The following is a 22,244-nucleotide window of genomic DNA, read 5'->3' as shown; positions in this document are numbered from 1 at the left end:
TTGTTATAATCCTTTTTGTTTGCAATATTGCAAACTCCTAAAATACATTTAGTACAGGATTCTCAATAAGCAGGAATCTCTTCGAGTTGGATCAATTTCATGTCAAGGTCTATTTCATGCATATGTTGCTAAAAACTCAAAAGTCCACAGGCCAAGTGTTTTTTTCCTGAAGAATTGAGACTTGGACCATTAAATACTTATAGCTGACCCTTGAACAACATGGTTTGACCTGCACAGGTTCACTTAACAGGCAAGTGCTTTTTCCTGATAAATACACAGTCAGCTCTTCCTATACTTGGGTCTTGAATTTGCAGATTCAATGAACTGTGAATCCTGTACTGTGTTTATGACCTGAAGTTGTCTGAATCCTCGGATGCCCAATGGAGGATATGGAAAACTGATGGTGGGACCTGAGTATCCTTGGGGAGTCCTGAAAGGAAGCCCACGCGAATGCTGGGTAAACATAACAGTGCCGCTAGGAAAAAGCCACGTGTTCATTTCTCCTCCTGCCCTTAGCAACTACCTTTAGCAGAGTATGCCTTTAAATCAAAAATTGCTATTTTCAATTATTAATTATAGGGGCTTCACTGAACATTATCAACTTCACATCACTTAAAAAGTTCTAAGTGAAAATATAAATTCGTTGAATTAAGCTTAAGCCTTGATTTGCTTTGCTTGCTTACCACCAGTTAAAATACATGGTATTAAAATACAATTTTCCCTTGATTTCTAGTCATTTTAACACATCTGGATTTCATATATACCAAGGAAATGCTTTCTTTTAAAAAACACCTATATGTAAAATAAATTCTATTGTGTCCCTTTTCATTTTAAGTTTATTAAAATTACATTGAAAGTTAGTTTTTTTTTTTTTTTAATATATCCTACACAAACCCCTATTGAGAGAAGGAAGGTTTTTATGTCAAAAAGTATTTTCAAATGCATAAAATACAGCCTGGAGATTTTCATATCAAAGTGTGAACAAAGTTTACTCCTGTAACTTTTATATACTTCATGCATTGCTTGTAGGGTTTCCTTGGTGACTCAGTGGTAAAGAGTCTGTCTGCAATGCAGGGGCCACAGGAGATGTGGGTTTGATCCCTGGGTGGGAGATCCCCTGGAGATGGGCATGGCAACCAACTCCAGTATTTTTGCCTGGAGAATCCTATGGACAGAGGTGCCTGGTGGGCTACAATCCAAAGGGTTGCAAAGAGTCAGATACAACTGAGGCAACTTAGCACGTATGCATGTATCACCTGTACGATTAAAATTCAGTCTATGTACTTTTTTTTTTTTAGGTGAATGGATGCACTTAAGAACAGGCTGGGCACTATACCACTTACACTGGTAGATGTGGAGGAAGGTCTCACTGAGCTTGTTGGTGAAAAGAGGCTCAGGAAGGTCCCGGAAGAACTGCTTCACCATGTCCGCTACGTCGTAAGCGGACTGGTCCTCATAGCTGACGTTCTCAGGGAAGTTCTCATTCATTTGACGTAAGGCATGGATTCGAGATTTCACACCTGATTTTCGAAAAAGACCCACCTGAAACAAGCCACAGGGATGTGTCAGTGAGGCTGCCTTTGGCCCCAGATATTTTCTTCCTACGGCAAGCACCTAGGGGGTGATGGGAAGGCAGTGGGACCAGGACTCAGTGAGCTGGAATTGTGGCCAAACTAGTCAATTGTAAATTACTTATTTAGCTACTCTGGGCAGTAGCAGAACACTGACTTCCTCTCCCACAAAATGAAAATAATAATAGTACCCCACCTTACAGGGCTAGGGAGAAAATAGATGTGATTGTGCTTCGTAACCTGTCAAGTCTTATAACACCACCTTTGTTATTGTATTCATTTAGTTAACAAGCAGTGATTAAATACCCATTATGTATCAGGCATACTTATAGCTTCTTGGAGTCATCAGTGAACAGACCAGACAAAATTCCCTGTCCTCTGGTTGTGTGCACTTTAGTAGGGGTTTTGAAAAAGTTCCCTCAATGGAAGGTTTGATAGATACCAGATAAGCAACCATATTCAATGTCCCTTTGAGGGAAAGGTTTATTGGGAATGTGTTCATGAAACAATATCATAAGCATGTATTTTGATTGAAAAGTCTTACTTCTATGCTTTTCCTTCTTCAGAATCCTTGTGACATATGCTTCTCGTATGATGCACCTACTACGCTGGCTGGTGAGTTGTTATGTATTGAAGTTATGGCTCTGGTGAGAATGATTCTTAAGCGGCTTTTCTTCAGACTTCAAGATGTTGTCTTACGCCCTTTTCATTCTTAGCACTGAGTCCTCTGCTTGACAAATAAGTGGAGCCGTAGGGCACCATGGGGATGATGCCCCAACAGGGATGAGCAAGGGGGAGCAGAGCCCTGTGGGGACGCAGGTTCCTGCAGTGGTTTCCAGGTTACGCTGTAGGCTCCCCTCGAGCGGACCTGCCGCCACCCCGAAAGAACTGAGCTCGTCTGGGAGCCCCGGCTTACAGTGCATTAGTCTATCTGTTATTTTTAAATGCCCCCAGGGCACTGAATTTCTCAAATCCGGTTCCTCAACCCTCCATCTGCACTCTTTTCACTCCCCAAGGGCCGCCTGGTTGGCCCGCTTCCACGCTCCCAGCGGTCAGAGAGGTGGGCCGTGGCCGGACCAGGAGTCAACGCTGGCTGCTCTTCCCCTGCTCTGGAGAGTCACGCCTCCCTGGCCGCTCCGTGTGCCAGGCCGGCCTCGACCCAAGCTCTGGCCTCTGAGGAGAGCTCTCTCAGTTGCTGCTATAAATGGAGAGCAGCCCTCACTCTTTCAAACTGCAGTAACAGCAAGGGAAGAATTCCAAGCAGTTGGGGAATACTCGGGGTTTTGTATACGTCAGAGGCACGGAACACAGGGGAAATTATACACTGCTACTTTTTGTGGCAATAAAGACAGAATCCTTAGTAATCCTTCTCTGCATTCTGAGGCTTACCACCCCAATTCCACAGAATTGGATATTCAGGCAGAGTGTCATTTAAAGCATTAATCGCTTTCTTTTTGATTCTTAAGGTTTGGAATGCCTAGAAAATGCAGAAACGTTGCCAAGAAGAATCTAAGGAACGTTTCTCTTCCTCTGGCGACTACTCCACATTTCATCAAAAGGCAGGAGAAGAAAGCAAGTACTGTCAAAAGAAAAGTTCAAGGTGTCAGATAAGTGATTATCGGAGTGAGACCCAGCCTCAGTGTGTTTACATCTCTAATTCTGGAAGGAGGCCCAGGACCAGGCCTCAGGGCCCAGATGCACGGGAGTTCTCAGAAGCCAAGTGCCCCAGAGGTGAATTCCTCAGCGTGACTCACAAACAGGGCTCCTCCTGTATTCCATCCGAGAATTCCTGTTATTATTGTTTTTGACGGTGGAGAAATACTGATCGTGTTCTATAAAAAGAATGAAGCTGACAACTGTGTGTGTGTGTGAGTGAGAGTATGTGTGTGTGTATGTACGTGGTGGGACCAGGTTCCTTGTTGTCCTCTGTGCCTCGCTGGCGTGGATTCTGGTGCACGTGAGGTGCAGGTACACACGTATCCCAGGGATGCTTTCTTTGTACTGTTCTGTCTCCAAGTTTCTTTCTAGTTTCAGCAGATACTGTTATCTCAACGATTTGAGACGTGTCTGGAGCTCTTCAGCCGCGGGCTCTGTGCTGCTTGTTCCGACTTCAGATCTCACAGGATGTCCAGAGGGTTGTCAGGTATTTATTTGTTCTGCCTCAAATTCTGACAGTAACCTTCCCGTCCCACCCTTATCTTCCAGGGGACGTGGGAAATATCTGTGGGTTCTGTTGGAAGCGCCAAAGGATTTTTTTTTTTTTCTAAATCCAATAAAAGTAAAGGTGGTCTGAAATCAGATTCCAGATGGAGTACTGAGGATGGCAGAAGAGAGAGATGGGAAGGGCCCCTGTCGTAAAAAATGGCACTGAGCTGATGGAAGAATTGCCCTACTACCTGCCTTGTTGTTTTGTGACTGTGGCAATTTTCTATTGTTTAAGCCATTTGGGGGCAGGGCTTCAGGTCCCTGCAGTGGAAAACTTCCTGGTGAGGTAAGTAGAAGCTTTTTCTGGGACCAGAGGGAAGGGCTTTTCTTATCCATCATCGTAGAGCAGCCAGGGCTGGGGGTTCCCAGGATTGCCAACCATCACTTCCTCTTCAAAAAGCTTTCAGAGCGGCGATCAAATGCGCATTTCTGACTAATTTCTTTTTGTAAGTAAAAAGTGGAGGACCAAAAAAACCACTGAAAATGCATTTCTTCTAGGGACACCATGGTCATTGTGGCCGATAGGAGGCAACCCCAGGCCCTTCAGCTTCATTATGAAGAAGACCCAAGATGTGTGAAATGTCTTTCATTTGCTTCTGTGTCTGTCGCTGGTGGCCCAGTGACCTGGGTAGTCACACGTGGACCCACGTTTAGTTTAATGCTCTGTGGTCACCATTTTGAAATTCTTCGTAATCTCTATGCACTTTTCATTTTGCACAAGACTCCACAAATTACACAGCAGGGCCTGCTCTCACGTCCCAGGAAGTATGGCTCCAACATCCTCTCTTAATAGGGAAGAGTAGTGGTCAGCAATGCAAAATCCATTTCATAAGCTTCTCTCTTGCACGTCATCTCTCATTTTCAGGGTAAAAGGACGAATGATGAGTGTCCCTCTGGTCTGGTTTTACTGTCTTCTCTCTTTACTCTTCCACCTAAACCCTCAGCTTTGAAAAGCAAGGACTCAACGTGTAATTTAAAAAGAGACCCAGGAACATCTCATTCTGATGTCAGGTAGACAGCAGGTTGAGGATACTTGTCCTGAGTATGAAGTGTCTTCACGGCATAATTGGGCTTTTAAAACTTGTTACCCCATTAGAAGGAGAGCGTGGGCTGAGTGCTGCATTGGAATTCAAGTTTCATCTAAATAATGTTGAATCTCCTACTTGGCATCCTGCTTATGCTAATCCTTTCAGCACTTAATGATGTTTATCAGGACTTGTGTTTCCTCTTCTTTAGGGATGTGCGCCACTAATGAAGAAAGGTTGGTTTTTCCAGAGAGGGAAAGGTGCCTGAGAGCAGCACGTAGGGGGTTCTTATGTGGAGGCTTGCAGGTTTGGCCACTCACTGCCATGACTCCACACTTATCAGGAGCTGGGTATAACCGGGGTATCATCTATCCTTCTGTGCAGCTGATTCAGGCTGTGAGCCCTTCTGTGAACTTTTAGAAATAAAAGCTCAGCCAATAGAGCTCGGCTCCTTTCACACACTGCCCTGTCTGCAGTGATTTATAATCGAAGGTAAACATCCTTATTTCATCTCCAGCCAACTGCTCAGGTGAAAATGGACATACTGTATTTCATCACCAAGAAGATGTTCTGTACTTGGGGATGTGGTGGCCCTGTTTCAGGGCTCTGTCGGGCTGTCTTCAGCTGTTTGTGACGGTCTCCTGTCTGAGAAGAATGCTTAGCCTGAGGGGAAGGAGTGGAGCAGGGAGGGAGCCTCCCTCTCTGGGGTCAGAGGCTGAGCGCTGGGACAGCCCTAGAAGGTGGTTGGAGGGGACCACGTAAAAGGAGGAGCAGAGAAGTCGGTCCGTGTGCTTCAGAGGAAGGGCATCCTAGACCCTTTGGTCCTGCACAGCCGTGGGGCTGGGGCTCAGGATCCTGTGTAGGACCTGAGTCTTCGATTCAGAGGAGGTGCCACTGGTGAAGGAAGAACGCTTATCCGGCGGGTTCTCCTTCCCTGCTCTTTGGCCCCTCTTTCTTTTCTGATTCACTGGCTTTTATTTGCCTGAGTTGGCTCTTAAATCTCTAGGACAGTCTTCCTCCTGAGCCTGGTTTTCTTATTGTTTCTCTACTTTGCCCTTGTTTCTTACTGTTACTGCCTGCCTTCTTTGCAGGGACCAGAGGGGGCCCTCTGTGTGCTCCTCACACTCTTTGCTGATGAAGGTGGGGGGTCCTTGCCGGCACTGAGTGCTTCCTAAGGGAGGGACTGGATAAGGCGAAAGTCCCTGTGACATCTGACAGATTCTTTCTTTGGATGGAGACAAGAGAAGGGTTGACTTGTTCCTTGTGTTTACATTTACAGTCAGTATCCCTGTCCACGAAATGAGGCTTTTTCTTATAAGGCTTTGCCAGCATACTGTTTTTCAGGGTGGTGTTCGTCCAGATTAAAAAAGAAAGAAAGAAAATAGTTACAGGTCTGAAACAGAGACAGGGAATAAGCTTAAGCCAGGGAGCAGGGGTTGAGGGGATTTGGTGCCACTTTCCTTCTCTCCATTTGAATGACTTTTGCTTCAAACGGCAGACTGGCATCAGTAACAGCAGCAGTGCTGGTGATACAGCTTTATTCAGAGTCTACAGGGGGCAGGACTGCTTTCCATTCTACACAAAGACTACGCAGTGAGTAGAGTGGTGATATTACAATGCGTGTGTAGCCAATCTTGTTTAGGAAAGAATTCAAAGTGACTTACAGTGATCTATAAATTAAGGATCATAGATGAGACCATCAGAGCAATAGGAAAATAAAGAGAGAAAAAGAGAGCAGGAAGTAGGAATGAGGTTCACACACAAAATTCACGCATGCCCCCATGTTGCGTATATTAACTACCGGCAGAATGTGCATTTGGTTTCAATAATTCTCGCAGCCAGTGTAGAGAGGAAAACATATCCAGCTGAATGAGCCTGGTGTACCTAATACAGACAGGTCAGTTATCCCCCAAATAACAATGCTTTCAGGTGCTGGGCCCTGAGGAAGAAAAATTCTTCTGTTCTTACAGAAAAGACACCACATGATACAACGAATAACATCATCAACACAATCCTGACACTGAATCCATCAGTGAGTTGTTTGGGGCCACTTCTCAAAGTGTTCCTCAATGCCAGAGGTGGCATCACCCCAAAATTACTGGGGACAAGCAATTCTAACAGGTGGTAGTGAAATGCGTTTGTTAAAAACTTGGGCCCTGGAGATAGATTTTCAAGCAAATGTTGGCTCCACCATTGCCACCTGGGGGCTAACCCTGCCCTGGGTGGATATAGGATTGAATAAGGCAGTGAGCGCAGGATTCCTAATATCCCTGAAACATGCTGGGCACTTAAGAAAGGTTACAGTTATTGAGTGAAGACTGTAGCTGAACTGCAGCATTTGCTTTAGCATTCCAGAACAAACCCTGTTTTCTCTTAATAGAGCATTTGCTGATAAGCATTAGAGCCAAAGATTTGAAGAGAATCAGCCAAGAGGGGAGATGGGTCTTATATACCTTTACAAAAATTGAGAAGTTTGGAAAAATGTGTCCGAATAGCAGGATACTCTCCACAAAATACAATCCTGGGTCTATACTAATAGTCCAGTAAAAGTACAGTTGAAGCTTCAAAGTCCTGTGCTGAAGGGCATGGTGGCAGTGCTTTCAGGACTGCAAAAGAGATTAACTAGAGTGAAAGTAGAGTTGCTCAGTTGTTTCTGACTCTTTGTGACCCCGTGGACTGTAGCCTGCCAGGCTCCTCTGGCCATGGGATTTTCCAGGGAAGAGTAGTGTAGTAGGAAGCCATTTTCTTCTCCAGGGGATCTTCCTGACCCCAGAAGTGAACCTGGGTCTCCCGCACTACATTGCAGGCAGACTCTTTCCCATCTGAGCCACCAGGGAATTCCAGGGTATTGGCAAATGTTTGAGCTCACCTCTCCAAAAATTTTTCTCCGTAAAATACCCATACACCTTCTACTTTTGATTAATGTATGCCTTTGGTTAAAAGTTCTAAAATTAAAAAAAAAATCTAACGGTTAACTATCAACTTCATTGGATTGCTCTATCGGGATGTTACTCACAAATCAATTAACATTAATTGGGGCATCTGCCAAAGATGAGTGCTGTTGGTTTTAGACAAGTGGTCTGTTGCTTTTCTTTCTGAGAAATAACAGGCAAGCCATCCAGGCCATTTCTCAACAAAACAGCCATTGCCACCACAATGGTAACAGCAACCATGTTTACCCTCATGGTAACATCTAAATATGAAAAAATGAAGATGTGTGCATTATCTAAATTACGAGTTGGAAGGGAAAAGGGCAAAATGCATTGAGTTCAATCAGTGATGGCACTGAATGAAGAAGTTACTCCTGTTCTTTTCCACTGAAAACTGCTATCTGATTCATCAAGAGACCATCCTGATTCTAAGTATGATCTCAGCACCGGGGTGGAGACGACATCAGTTCATGAGTTCGGGTGGCTTAGCTCATTCCTGTCCACTTAGCTTAAGGCCAAGGGTAAATCAATGAAAAGTGTATAACCTTAGAGTGGCACAGATTCTTCACACGGTATTAAAGAGTAAGATGAATAGAAGCCATTATAGAATAGTTACCTGAAAATACCCTTAATACTCAAGGTTGCAATTGATCAAGCAGAAACATGGCTTTTATTTTGGACAGAATGGCTAATAGAGAAACTAATGAGTATTAATTCAGAGGAGCAAAGGCCTGGCCTGGTTAATCATAGACTAGGTTACACTCTGGGCCATTCATTGTCCACCACTGTGGCGGCACCCAGAGTCCTGGAGACGGAAAATGGTCTCCAAAAATTTTGTTCAGCTTGAGCTTTTTAATCACCTCCACAAGATGAAGGGACATTTAACTTAGCTGATATTATTTTCATATTTTACTTGCACATTTAAAAATATATAAATAAATTTAAAAATATAAACAGTCATGGTACTGCTTCAAAAAATTAATAAAGGGAGATATAAACACCTAATTCTAGTTTAAAAACAAACAGGGATAAAAGAATGCTGTGCAATCAGTGGTGGCATTGAGACCATAATTAAAAGGAAATGCAGTAGATAGCTTTACTCCCAGCTTCCAGGGAGCACAAATTAGCCATCACAGGTACAAATGATCAACATTAGCTTTCTGCAGTCACTCCGGGGTGTCCTTCAAGTTGCCAGTGAGGAAACATCCTTGCATGGCTTGATGAGGATGTCACCTGGTCAAATTAAACAGGGACCTCTAAAGACAACAGTGCCTTTTCTTTCAGAGAGGCATGTCTTGTCTGACCCTGGACGGATCTGATCTGGCTGGCGCTCTGTGCTGCCTGGCCTGTGCCTGGGACTGATGACCCTACCTGATCGAGGCAGTTGCTGCGTAGATATCTCAGTGCTTGCTGGATGCTCTGTGGCAGGGGCTGCCCAGTTCTCTGGACATGAATGATGAGGGGAACGCCAAAGACTGCCTTGTCTCGATAATCGGGAACTTTCATCCTCTTCATGAACTTTGGAACTGCCCTAAAATTCACAGAAACCAGGTCATGCACGCCTCGTGGAGCACACTGCGGGGAGAGGCTGTGAAAGCAAGAGGGAAGCCAAGCTTTTGTTGGAACATCTGACAGGCGCCGGGGAATTCAACATTTCTCCCTTGATAATTCACATTACATTGGAAGGACTGTGTGTGTCCTGTGCCTCTAACTGTTAAACAGGGTGATTCACATTAGCAGAATGGATTTATGGCCCTGCTTTCAAATCAAGTGCTTGACATTCCAGTTTAACTGTGACGGACACACTTCTTAAGTGATAAACACTTTAAAGTCCCCAATAAGACAAAACAAAACAAAATTAAAAACTACATCAGAAAGAAGAAACTTGATTGGGGTTGGAGGAGAAAGAAGAGAAGATAAATTATTATGTTAATATCTTCCCTTACTTTTCTAGAACCAGTTGTACTTTTTAAAGAAAATTTTAATACACAAGCATATGTTGATTTAACCACACAATTTATAACTTTCTTATTATATTTTATGAAATATAAACTGCCAATTCTTCTTTGTGCATAATATATAACATATGACAATTAGCAGCACATCCTACATTTTTCCAAATTCATCAAATTGTGTAAAATCGGTGCACATTCAAGTTCCAACATACGCTTTTGTGAGTTCCTTATTCCAAAGGTTTACTGCATAGTCTTGTTTTTATTAGCCAATGAAATAAGAGCGGAACTGTATTTGAAGAGTTCAGTGCTCTCAGTGAAGCAATGCTCTAAGTGTGGAGCTCTGCATTGGGCCAGGAGATACAAGAAACAGATGTTTTCTTTGCAAACTGCCAGAATTACTTTATGGCAAGTTTATTTTTAATGTCTCTGTTCACAACTAATCACTCTTTACTTGGAACCTGACTGCCTTCCCTGGAAACTGACAGAGAGCAACAAATAAAGCAATGCTTCCTGTAGGCTACATCTCATCCAGGCTTTGGCAGCCCAGAGGCGGACACTGAGGAAGAACTCTGGGCATTTTTTTCCCTAAGAGACTGGCAGTGAAAGAAACAACCAGATTCCTCAGAACTCGGAAAGCAAATACAGAAGTGCTTGCCATCACACACTGAGCCCTGGAACAAATGGTCTGCTCCAAGGTGAATGGGCTACGCACCATGTCCAGCCGTGCTTGTTGGACATGGAGTGCTTCTCCATGATGGCCGTGAGGCGGAGCAGCGAGAAGCGCTGGAGCAGGTTCAGCTGGCCGGCTGTCTGTCCGCTGATGTGGGGTGAGGCCGTAGATGGCTGCGGCTGGTGTGAGAGCTGGAAGCTGTTCCACCGGAGTCGCCTTTACCAGAAAGACCGTCAGAGAAGCCAGTCACAAAGGGGATGGGTTTGTCAGAAAACATGAGATGTTACCGATTTTTAAGTAGCTAATCAAAATAGTTTTCGAGCTAAGAGAGTCACAGAGCAAATGGAGCAGAAAGACACAAAATGCACAGAACAAACAGAAGAAACTATTTTGGAAGAAGGCATTATCTGTTTCACTGGTGGTGGTAGTTGCTCAGTCGTGTCCAACTCTGCGACCCCCATGGACTGTAGCCTGCCAGGCTCCTCTGTCCCTGGGATTCTCCTGGCCAGAATGGTGGAGTGGGTTGCCATTTCTTTCTCCAGGGAATCTTGCCGACCCAGGGATCGAACCCAGGTCTCCTGCATTGCTGGCAGATTCTTTACCATTGGAGCCACCATTAGGAGGCTTAAATAAGTGATATAATAAATTTTATGTGTTAGTTTATTCCTAAATTCATTCCCACAGTGTTGAAAGCACCTGAGACTGTGTGTGTAAGAGAGAGAGAGAGAGAAACGTTCAGACAGACAGAGGCAGAGACAGAGATCACACACATTTGGGAGCTGCAGAGTACCCTCACACTGCTGTCCTGACTCCACACTCTGACTTGTGACAGGTGCAGATGAAGCTCTCCTGACGTGATTGCACAGCAGTGAGCCCGAGAGACATCACTGCTTTGGGAGAGACCCAGCAGCACGTACAGTAGGACTGTTCCTACTGGTTACTCCCTTCCAGGGACATTTATCTAAGGTGCTTGTGAAATGATGATAGTAAAACAGCTTTTATGTGCTTTGTATTCTGCATTTTTAAGTCAAAATAAACATATAAAGTACTGCATACACCTTCAGTTCAGTTCAGTCGCTCAGTCATGTCCAACTCTTTGCGACCCCATGAATCACAGCACACCAGGCCTCCCTGTCCATCACCAACTCCTGGAGTTCACTCAAACTCATGTCCATTGAGTCGGTGATGTCATCCAGCCATCTCATCCTCTGTCGTCCCCTTCTCCTCCTGCCCCCAATCCCTCCCAGCATCAGAGTCTTTTCCAATGAGTCAACTCTTCCCATGAGGTGGCCAAAGTACTGGAGTTTCAGCTTCAGCATCATTCCTTCCAAACAACACCCAGGGCTGAACTCCTTTAGAATGGACTGGTTGGATCTCCTTGCAGTCCAAGGGACTCTCAAGAGTCTTCTCCAACACCACAGTTCAAAAGCATAAATTCTTCAGCACTCAGCCTTCTTCACATTCCAACTCTCACATTCATACATGACCACTGGAAAAACCATAGCCTTGACTAGATGGACATCTGTTGGCAAAGTAATGTCTCTGCTTTTTAATATGCTGTCTAGGTTGGTCATAACTTTCCTTCCAAGGAGTAAGGGTTTTTTAATTTCATGGCTGCAGTCACATCTGCAGTGATTTTGGAGCCCAAAAAGATAAAGTCTGACACTGTTTCCACATCTATTTCCCATGAAGTGATGGGACATGATGCCATGATCTTTGTTTTCTGAATGTTGAGCTTGAAGCCAACTTTTTGACTCTCCTCTTTCACTTTCATCAAGAGGCTTTTAGTTCCTCTTCACTTTCTGCCATAAGGGTGGTGTCATCTGCATATCTGAGGTGATTGATATTTCTCCCGGCAATCTTGATTCCAGCTTGTGCTTCCTCCAGCCCAGCGTTTCTCATGATGTACTCTGCATATAGATTAAATAAGCAGGGTGACAATATACAGCCTTGACATACTCCTTTTCCTATTTGGAACCAGTCTGTTGTTCCATGTCCAGTTCTAACTGTTGCTTCCTGACCTGCATATAGATTTCTCAAGAGGCAGGTGAGGTGGTCTGGTATGCCCATCTCTTTCAGAATTTTCCACAGTTTATTGTGATCCACACAGTCAAAGGCTTTGGCATAGTCAATAAAGCAGAAATAGATGTTTTTCTGGAACTCTCTTGATTACACCTTAGATCTCAGAAGTTTTTCATATAACTTTTTAAAAATGTAAGATTTGGCAAGGTCATGGGAAGAGCCTGTGCACAGGCAATGGGCCTTGTCATCAGTGCTTTGCACATAAGCTAATTTTTTTTTTTTGCATAGAACCAAGCCTGGGTGTTCTTTGGAAGGAATGATGCTAAAGCTGAAACTCCAGTACTTTGGCCACTTCATGCGAAGAACTGACTCATTGGAAAAGACTCTGATGCTGGGAGGGATTAGGGGCAGGAGGAAAAGGGGATGACAGAGGATGAGATGGCTGGATGGCATCACCGACTCCATGGACATGAGTTTGAGTGAACTCCGGGAGTTGGTGATGGACAGGGAGGCCTGGCGTGCTGTGCTTCATGGGGTCTCAAAGAGTCGAACATGACTGAGCGACTGAATTGAACTGAACTGAACTGAACTGAAGATTGAATTAAAGGGTAAACACTGGGAGAAACAAATGTGAGTTAAAATGGATTCAATCTGCACAAAAGCCATACTACTGCTCAAATAATTCCCAACTGCATACTTCGCTTAGACCAGTGTTAAATATTTAGAAGGTACTCTATAAATGTTTGTTAAATAAACAGACCATAGTTATTATGAAATGGATTGAAACCTCACTTCACAAAGCCATGCCACCAACCTGTTTGGCCTGGTCAGAGAGGCCCCTACTCCTGAGTCCCTCCTTTCTCTGACCCCAGCGGCCTCTGACTCAGTAAGAGATGCTCCATCTCTTTCCATGTCACTGGGTGTGGTCCGACCTTCAGAGACAGAGTTGCCTTCAAAATCCAAGGTGATCTGATTGGGAGAGGGGAAGGGGGAGAAGCCAGCCTCTCCGGCACTGTGTGTCTGTGGTTCGGGTAACATGTTTCTGGACCAGTCATCCACCACCTCCTGGAGCCCGTTGACGTGATGGAGGATGTCATCCAGGTGAGGGAAGAGGTCATCCTTCTCCAAGTCCAGAAGGTCCCCGGTGCTGGCGTACAGGTGGGAGCCGGGGACGTTGTCGTAGATGCTGACCCGACTCGCCCTGTGGCAGGACCCCACGAGCCTGGGCTCTCTGGCCCCCGGGCCGGGCTGTCTGCCCAGGGGGATACTCCCGGTCCTCCAACTCGCCCCCTGGCTGCTGTCTGTTGGCGAGAGGCTTTCGATAGAGAGTGCCTTGGGGAAGGTCCCTGGCTTGTGGTCCTTGGGGACGTGCACCACCAAGTTCTCTTGCGAGTGAAACTCGTGTGCATGGCGGTCCCCCGCGTCCCGCAGTGCTGGCCCCGCCAGCACGTCCAGGTCTTCGAGGTACATGCCCCCGCGCTTGTGGGCCTCCTGGCACCTCCGCTCCTTCAGGCCGGGCGTGCTCCCCCCGCTGCTGCTGTTCTCCGAGGGGCTGCTCTCAGCACCCCACTTGGTGGGGCCAGGAAGCCCAGCACTGCCGGCGGCGGGGGGCGAGTTCTGGAGGTGTCCATTTGGGATCTGGACACACTGCATGGCCCTGAAGGACTCAGGCTCCTGCTGCGACACCGGCCCGCTGATCACCAGGCCCCCGGGCCGCCCCTTGTGCCTTCCCTGCGCGCCTTTCCCTCGCAGCGTTTCCATGCGTTTCAGGAATGACTTGGCTCTGGCCCGGCTGGGCTTCTCATTCTTTGGGTGCAAAGGGTGCTGGAACCCGTCTTTGGGGGATGGCAGGAGGCTGTTGCCCACCAGCGTGGCGTCCAGCATGACCGGGCCGTCAGCGCAGTACTGCCCGGGGCCCTCAAAGGCCTCCCGGCCGGCGCCGTGACCACCTGGCTGGCTGCGGCCGTCGCTCCCACCGCTGCTTTCACTGTGAATGGAGCAGACCTCGGGCTCGCTCAGATCCGTGAGGACGCTTTCACTGCTGGTCGTGTTTTTCATTCTAATGTCTCCCGACGACCCATTTCTGTCTCCTCCAGGAAACAGTGTGTGGAGGTCGTCCACGCGAGACCACCGGCGGCTGGTTCTTTGGAAAGTCCATTTGTTGCTGATGCAGAGATCTTCCTCATCGGAGTCGTCACCCTGGAAAACAGCAGCAGGATGCCAATAATGGAAGGGTGGCAGGGGTGGAGAGGGCAGTTTGGGGAGCATGGGCATGGCACCCCTGCCTCGTCCTGCCCTCCCTCTCATGGGTGGACCCTTTTGCTGGTCTCTCCACCATATTTATTGTTCTGGATGCCCTCTTCCTTCCCAGTAGCTGGGAGATCCCTTCCCAACCCATCCAGCTCTCTTCCCTTCAGTTTTCCTTCCTCTCTAAGAAGCTTTGTGGACTGATCATAGAGGATGTAATTACCATCTGGCTAGACAGGCTAAATATAAAACACCTGCAGTTCTCCCTTTTTGAGTAGAAATTCAATCTTGCCATAGAAGGCACTTACTTCTTTCCTTAATCTCTTTACGGAGCCCTAGGACCATATTTCTAGCTTTCCTCTTATGAGCCTCAGAGTCACTAGATCTCAAAGCCAGTACTCCTTAGTCTCCCAGACTTGATTCTTAGCATATGTTCCCATGTAAGTTAACAGCCAAATTATCTCCAAATTCCTGGAAGTAGAAATTTGGGAGCCATTCTAGAGATTCCTGGTGGAGGAAGGTCCCATCCCAGCCAGCACCACCGGGCCAGCCTTCTTGTTTTTAATCAGCCCTGGATCCGAGCGCCTTCCTGGGACACGGGTATCTGGGTGCTATGGCCCCACCATTTTGCCCTGTCATACACTTCACACATTTCTCTTATGTCTGGGTTCTGCCTGAATTTGTAGCCCCTGAGACAGGAGAGTCTGGATTCCCTGAATCCAGTTTGTTTATCTTTGCAAATCCCTGGGCCCAGCCCAGCACAGACATATAAATAATTTCCTTTCCAGACGAACTGGATCATCCGTTCCTTCTTTCTCTTCATTATGTGTATTACCAAGATCCGACTCTGAAATGGTTCTCGAATCTGCTCCCTCGTTCACATCTTCACTCTCATTCCCCAGTGTGGGCCCTTGGCACCTCTGGCTGGGTTATTACAGTAAAAACCGGGTCAACATCCTCTCCATCTAAACGGCTTTCCACAGTGTAATCCAAGTGTGATCACAGGGTTTCCCAGTTTAGACACTTTCCGTTTCCCTTAGCTCTCCGAAGTCTGGGTATGGCATTTTCAACCTGACTTTCAACCTGAAGCTCTTTCAACCTGACTCCAATGTGCTTTTCTTATGTTAGCGGTTCCTCCCCATCTTCCTGCATCCTGCTCCTTGACCTGCCACTAGGCCCAACACCCAGCTCTGTGACAGGATTAAGAGCCTAAAGGGTTTATATGGTCCCCTGTCCTTCCCTGATCCCTGACCATTCTTGGGTACTCAGCTTCATGGGTCTCTTTGAAGCCTTCCTGACAGCCCCAAGGCAGTGATTATGCTTCCATTGTGCTCTTGTAGCATTCGGTTCAGATCTTTATTGTAACATTTACTATAATGCTATCTTAATCTCATGTCCCAAGCACCTACTCTCAACTGTTACAGATAAGCTCATCAGGACCAGGGCCTGCGTTTCTGTGTTGTGTTCATATTTATATCCTCCCAATGTGGAGAAGGCAATGGCAACCCACTCCAGTACTCTTGCCTGGAAAATCCCATGGACAAAGGAGCCTGGTAGGCTACAGTCCATGAGGTTGCGAAGAGTCGGACACGACTAAGCGACTTCATTTTCACTTTTCACTTTAATGTATTGGAGAAGGAAATGGCAACCCACTCCAGTGTTCTTGCCTGGAGAATCCCAGGGACAGCGGAGCCTTGTGGGCTGCCGTCTATGGGGTCGAACAGAGTTGGACACGACTGAAGCGACTTAGCAGCAATGCCGAGCAGAGAGTAACTGCTCTCTTTCTCTCTATGTGTGTATATATAAAAATATATTAATTGGACTAAGTGTTATTCCACTTTACTTTGGCATCTGGTTCTAAGACCCTGTTGCCAGTGCAAGCAGTACCAGTTAGACTTAGGCGACTGTCTGAAAGTTGCTTACTCTCTCCAAAGTGGATTTCTATCATTTATAAAATGGGACTGAAAATTGGTTCTGCATCATAGGTTTGCTTCGGGGATTACATGAAATAATGCACTGACTAATCCTTCACTGAGGGGTATTTTGCTTATTTGTTATTTTCTCATGTTTGTTCAGTTGTGTCTGTGATTCCTGTCCATGTAAGATAGATGGCTTATCCATCTTTCTATATATCTGGCATCCACCTGAACTCCTCTGGACATCGCAATATATTATCTTCAAGGAAAAATAAACAGATGCTTAGTCGGTGAATGTGGGATCCTTCCATTCTTATTCCCTGAAAATCTAGGTTCACAGGGATTAGACTAAATGACAAATTTGAACTTTCAAGTATAAGGTGGAAGAAAGAAAACCATGGCAATCACAGAGAATTTCATAGCTGTGGCAGCATGGTGGGAAATTAGCTTTGAGTTTTAAAAAAGCTGCATAAAACTTTAGCGAAAGAGCTTAAAAAGTTGCACAAATGGAAAAAGGGCAAGACTCTAGGATGAAGACTCAAAAATATGCTTTCTTCATAGCATTTTCTACCTTCTCTTTCCCTGTGATGGATACATTTCCCCTGACATCTGAGGGCCATTTAAATATCAGGTACTGTGACAGTTTGGAGGTTGAGTTTATTGGATTTTCATGTCGTATTTCAGGAAGCTAGGAGAAGTTGATATTAAGTAAACATTCTGAAAAAAACTTTTAGCAAATAGTTTCTGAGAAGGCAAAAGAAGGATATGCTTTTAAAGAAAATACAGATATTTTAAAATAGAAACTACAACATTTAGTGTTGGCTCCAATGAGCTCTCTAAAGCAATCCCAAACTTGGTTACTGATGCTAGCAAACCACATACTAGTTGGAGAAGGACTTCTTTATGTTGATTTAGAAAAGATGCCAAGCTGGGCACTGCAGGCTAGGGATGGAAAGCCCACTCCTGTCTGCTGGACTCTAAGAGCTTATTATACTGGCTCTGGGCAAAAAGAGATATTTACAACCCAACCAAGGCATGTGAAAAAGTGGTAAACTCCTGGGGAAAAAGGCAAACAGTTCAGGGAAATTTTGCAGTATTTAGATGGTTTGAACCAAAACAAACAAACAAAAATCAAAGCAATAAAAAACAAAAATAAAACAGAGAGAAAAGGAAAAGATATCTATCTTCTTTAGTATGCAATTATCAGAGTACATCCAGAGGGTCCTGACATGATTCTGTGTCTGTTTTTTCCCACTGGTGCAGGATCTTTGAAACTGATAGTGACATACAATAAGAAATACATTTTTTAGTTATAAGTGGGTACTAGAGATGCAAGGTAAAACACCATCAATATAATGAACACTGTGTATGTTATATATGAAAGTTGTTAAGTAAGTCCTAAGAGTTCTTATCACAAGGAAAAAGATTTTTTTCTTCTTCTATTCTTTAGTATTGTATCTCTGGGATGATGGATATTCACTAAACCTACTGTGGTAGTCATGGTGTATGTCAGTCAAATCATGCTGCACACTTTAAACTGATACAGTGCTATATGTCAATTATACCTCAATAAAACTGAAGACGGAAAAAAGGAAGTAATACAGCACTGATAATAGTATATGGAACATACTAAGTGCTCAAAACATGTTAGCTATTCATTAAAAAGAAAAAATTCCAGCACAACTCAAGGCACATATACAAATTACACTAAAGCTAAATAAATAAACAAATACATAAATTTATGCTATCACAGTTATCTTTATCCTCTGATATTTTATATTCTAGTTTAGTCCATTTCTTTTTTTTTTTTTTTTTTTGATGTTGTTTGCAACCCACCAGATTCATCTGATAACCTACCAATGGGCCTTGATTCACAGCATGAAAAACACCACAGTTTTAGTTTTTTATACACTCATGGCCCAGCAGATGGTCAGGGACATAGCAGATTCTCCGATAATAAACGTAAGGTGTACTCCTTAGAAGATGATCAGATTTCTTTCTTTTTTTTTTTTTTTTTGAGGCTAAACGTAAATAGTTTTTGATTATTTAGAAATGCAAAATGGAAACCTCTAGGAGTCAGATGTTTTTATGAGAAAAATACACACCAAACTAACTTTATTCTGTTATCTCAACGATTTAGTAAACCAGGGAAATACTAGGGACACGGTGTGTCTGGATTTCAGCCAGGAACTGACAAAATGCCAAGACACCAAACTGCTGGAGGCTACAGAGCATTTTGTGAGTAGCTGGTTGAGTAACTCCACCAGAGAAGGTGAGGGAAAGACTGAAAGCAAATGATGCAGGACGCCTTCAGGCTGTGTCCATTTTAAGAGTAAGTTGAATGAGTCCGAAGGATTCATGTTTCTAAACTGTGAAGATGGCACAGATTATTCACTAGCTGATCTTTTTTGTTGCTGTTTATTTATTTTTAATTGGAGGATGACTGCTTTACAATGTTGTGTTAGTTTCTGCTGTGCAATGAAGTGAATCAGCTGTAAGTATACGTATGTCTTCTCACTTCTGGACCTCCCTTCCACCCCGCCCCCATCCCATCCATTCAGGCCTCACTAAGTGATCTTAAGCAAGGCACTCGCTCTAAGACTCAATTTTCTCAGCTGTAAAATGGAAATGATAACAACCCACATCTGGCACGGTTTGCCAGTAGAATCAAATGAGATTATATGTGAAAATGCCAGATAAATCTTAAAGTGCAAGATGAAACTAATTATTATTGTTAGAGAATACTGATTTGAGATGCATAACGATCTTAACAGAATTGAAGGATGGCCTGTGTAATAACATGAAATTTCATGAAGTTAAACACGAAGAACTTAACTTCACAAATCTATTATAGGATGTGTGAGATGGAATAGTCTTCTTTCCTATCAATAGTCTTGAGAGTTGTAGCAGATTTAGGCTTAATATGAGTTAACCACGTAATGTGGTAACCAAACCAAGACATCCACCTTAGGATATCTGATCAAAAGCATGGATCTCAACACTTGGGACGTGCAGCCCCATTGTATTCTGCACCGGTAACATACATTAGGAACAACGGCACTGCTTAAGGTGCACAGGGAATGGGATATATTTCCAAAGTAGAGTAATCAAGTTGGCCAGTGATTTAGACATCACAACCTTCTATGAAGGATGATTGAAAGGGGTAATGGTTTGGTTTAGAAAAAAGGAATTCGAGAACAGTACAAACTCAAAGTGTGGTCAAGGGGCTGACAGTCCCCTAACCAGTCTTCAGTGAGGTGAGTTCAGACACTAAGAGTAAGTATTAAAACCATTTGTCACTATTTAGCATGGCTGTGCTATCCAAGCTCATGATCACTACACTTGTCTTACTAAACGGGGTTGAGACCAGCTTGTGTGTTGGGCTCACAAAGTCCATGTTACATATGACATTTCAAGATCAGTTTATCTAGCATAACCCAAAGTGTATAATGTACAGGATCCATTGTTTTACAGAAAGACTACTGTAGAAACTAGATAGTGACTGTGGATTAAAGATGAATTTTGACAATATAGCAACACTTACTTCATTTTGGTAAAAGTAAAAAAGAATAGCCAAAGCTTTAAAAAATTACTTTAAAAACCTCTTTATTTTTATTTTTTTTTAATGTGTATCATTTTTAAAGTCATTATTGAACTTGTTACAATATTGTTTTTTTTGGCTGCAAAGCATGTGGGATCTTAGCTTCCTGACCAGGGATCGAGCCTATACCCCCCCCAATTTGGAAGGCAGAGTCTTAATCACTGGACTGTCAGGTAAGCCCCACTCAACATATTCTGTGAGACTGGCTTCTTTATGATGGTTAATATTAAAACAAAGAAGCACGTGAGATACACATTTTCGCCTGTGAGTGGTTTCTGTCAATCAAACCTAAATTTGATAACAAACAGAAAACTCACCATGGGGAATACTCATAGTCATAGTGTTTGATTGAAATGTGTGTATAGACATTTAATATGGGGAATTGGTATTTCAAAGTAAACTTTTTATTTAGTTCTGACAGCTGAACAACAGAAAAAAAGTTGCAAATGCAATCGTGATTCTTCATATTAATTGCCTAAGTGTATACTTTTAGTAAAAATATGAACAATTTTTGTAATTCTTTTCTATTTGTTCCAGTTATATTTATTGGAATGCAGTTTTGTATCTGCAAAGTCTAATAAAACATTTAGTCTTGTATTTTCTCTAGTACAATTATTAGAGATTATCTAATGATTGTATCATTCATATTTCTAGTATTATTCATGTTTCTAATAATTGTTTTGTAATGAATTTTACAAAAGTATCTTGGTCAGTGGCAGGCTGGGAAGTTTTTAAAAAATCAATCATTCACTGTAGACAGTTTAAGAAACTCTGTTCTAGACTGAACAGAGGTCAGAAAACTTTCTGTAAAGGGCCAGATAGTAAATATTAGAACATTAAAACTACTCAACTCTGCCTTTGCAGCCAAAAGGATGGGTGTGGCTTTATTCCAGTACAACTTTCTTTACTAAAGCAGGAGCAGTAGCTTGCTGAGCTCTGGTCTGGACAGAGAAGAAATCCATATTCTGTGCCTCTCCAGAGAGAAGAGTTACATCAAGTCAACTATTATATGAAAGACTTCCAGTAGTTAGGAAAAAATAAATTGCCTTGCATTTTAATGAACTCAAGTCTAGATGTTTATAAACAGAGGCTGAGTGAATTATTGGATGCTCTGAAAGTAAATCCTATGCTGGATAGGAGGTTGGAAAACATGAGTGAAGAGCTCCTCTCACTCAAAGATCCAGGTTCAAGGATATTCACACATAACACTCTTCAATGTAAGATGTACTACTTTCCAGTTGAGGGAATGAGGGAATGAAATGTAACTTCTCTCATTTGCTCTGCTCTTTGGAGCTGCCAGGTGGTGTCTTATTTGATGGGACATTTGAGGTTATGAAAGGCAATGGGGGGGGGGGGGGGGGCAGGCGGAGGCTGAGACCGGGCCCCCTCACAACAGCTGCAGCTCCTTTGAAATGCCCACAGCATCCAGGCCATGAGGTGCTGGCTGCAACGTGGCGATTAGTCATGGTTTCTGTGTTGCTTTCCACCTTGAGTTCATGATTTCAGAGAGCTTTATTAAAACTGTGACTTTAACCAGGACCTTCTTTGGAAGCCGCTAGTCCTGCCTCAGGAAATCTTGTGTAGGAGTCCTGTGTGTGTACGCATCTCTCTCTTTCCTCATTTAACAGAGATCCTTATTGGAGTCTTCAGTCTCTGACTTTAACTTTGAATAGAGCCCACATCACATTAACACTGACTGTAATGAGGAGATTTCAGTGTTGTCATAAAGCAAGTCTGAATTCTGTAGGACATAACGAAGGAACAGTTTTCTGAGAAAGAGTAGCTTTGCATGTGCCTTGGCATTTTTAATTTAGAGGAAACTTCAAACTTCTTTTGGCTTTTTCTCAGAAAGTGAGAATAGTCATAGCTGAAATTAATATATGCTTCAGAGACAAATGCCAAAAACACACACTGCAAAGGGAAGGATTTTGTCTTTTTTAAACAAAATTTGACCATCTCTTTACACTGGAAACAGGAGCTCTTAAGAGGTGGCTACTCCACAAGTACATGGAAATGTAGATGTGCATCTTCCATGAAAGTTGACTGGGGCTAAGTGGCTGAGCCCTCCTGTTCAGAAGCACGGCCCTGCCACTTGCAGCATT

General features: G+C 43.9%; 1 protein-coding gene and 1 long non-coding RNA gene across 15 annotated transcripts in view; one reads left to right on the top strand and one right to left on the bottom strand.

The window, feature by feature from the left end:
• The window catches only part of STARD13 (StAR related lipid transfer domain containing 13), a 573,794-nt gene that overhangs the window by 12,164 nt on the left and 539,386 nt on the right, over positions 1-22,244 (bottom strand). For 10 of the 14 annotated variants that reach the window (XM_060394451.1, XM_042254792.2, XM_060394450.1 and 7 more), the window contains 4 exons: positions 13,193-14,577; positions 10,399-10,572; positions 9,103-9,319; positions 1,344-1,542 (listed from right to left, as the gene is read on the bottom strand). In XM_060394451.1, coding sequence (XP_060250434.1) covers positions 1,344-1,542; positions 9,103-9,319; positions 10,399-10,572; positions 13,193-14,577 — 1,975 coding nt within the window. The remainder of the gene's footprint in view (positions 1-1,343; positions 1,543-9,102; positions 9,320-10,398; positions 10,573-13,192; positions 14,578-22,244) is intronic. The other 4 variants (XM_060394453.1, XM_060394452.1, XM_042254795.2 and 1 more) reach the window with 1 other exon arrangement.
• Positions 1,531-13,154, top strand: LOC132657299 (uncharacterized). Its single transcript, XR_009595231.1, has 3 exons — positions 1,531-2,186; positions 3,038-11,322; positions 12,667-13,154. It is a non-coding gene; the product is annotated as an uncharacterized LOC132657299 (long non-coding RNA).

Source organism: Ovis aries, chromosome 10, assembly GCF_016772045.2.
Source record: "Ovis aries strain OAR_USU_Benz2616 breed Rambouillet chromosome 10, ARS-UI_Ramb_v3.0, whole genome shotgun sequence".
In the NCBI taxonomy this organism is placed as follows: domain Eukaryota; kingdom Metazoa; phylum Chordata; class Mammalia; order Artiodactyla; family Bovidae; genus Ovis; species Ovis aries.
Note: the sequence above shows the minus strand (reverse complement) of the source record. Positions and strands in the feature narration are given on the sequence as shown.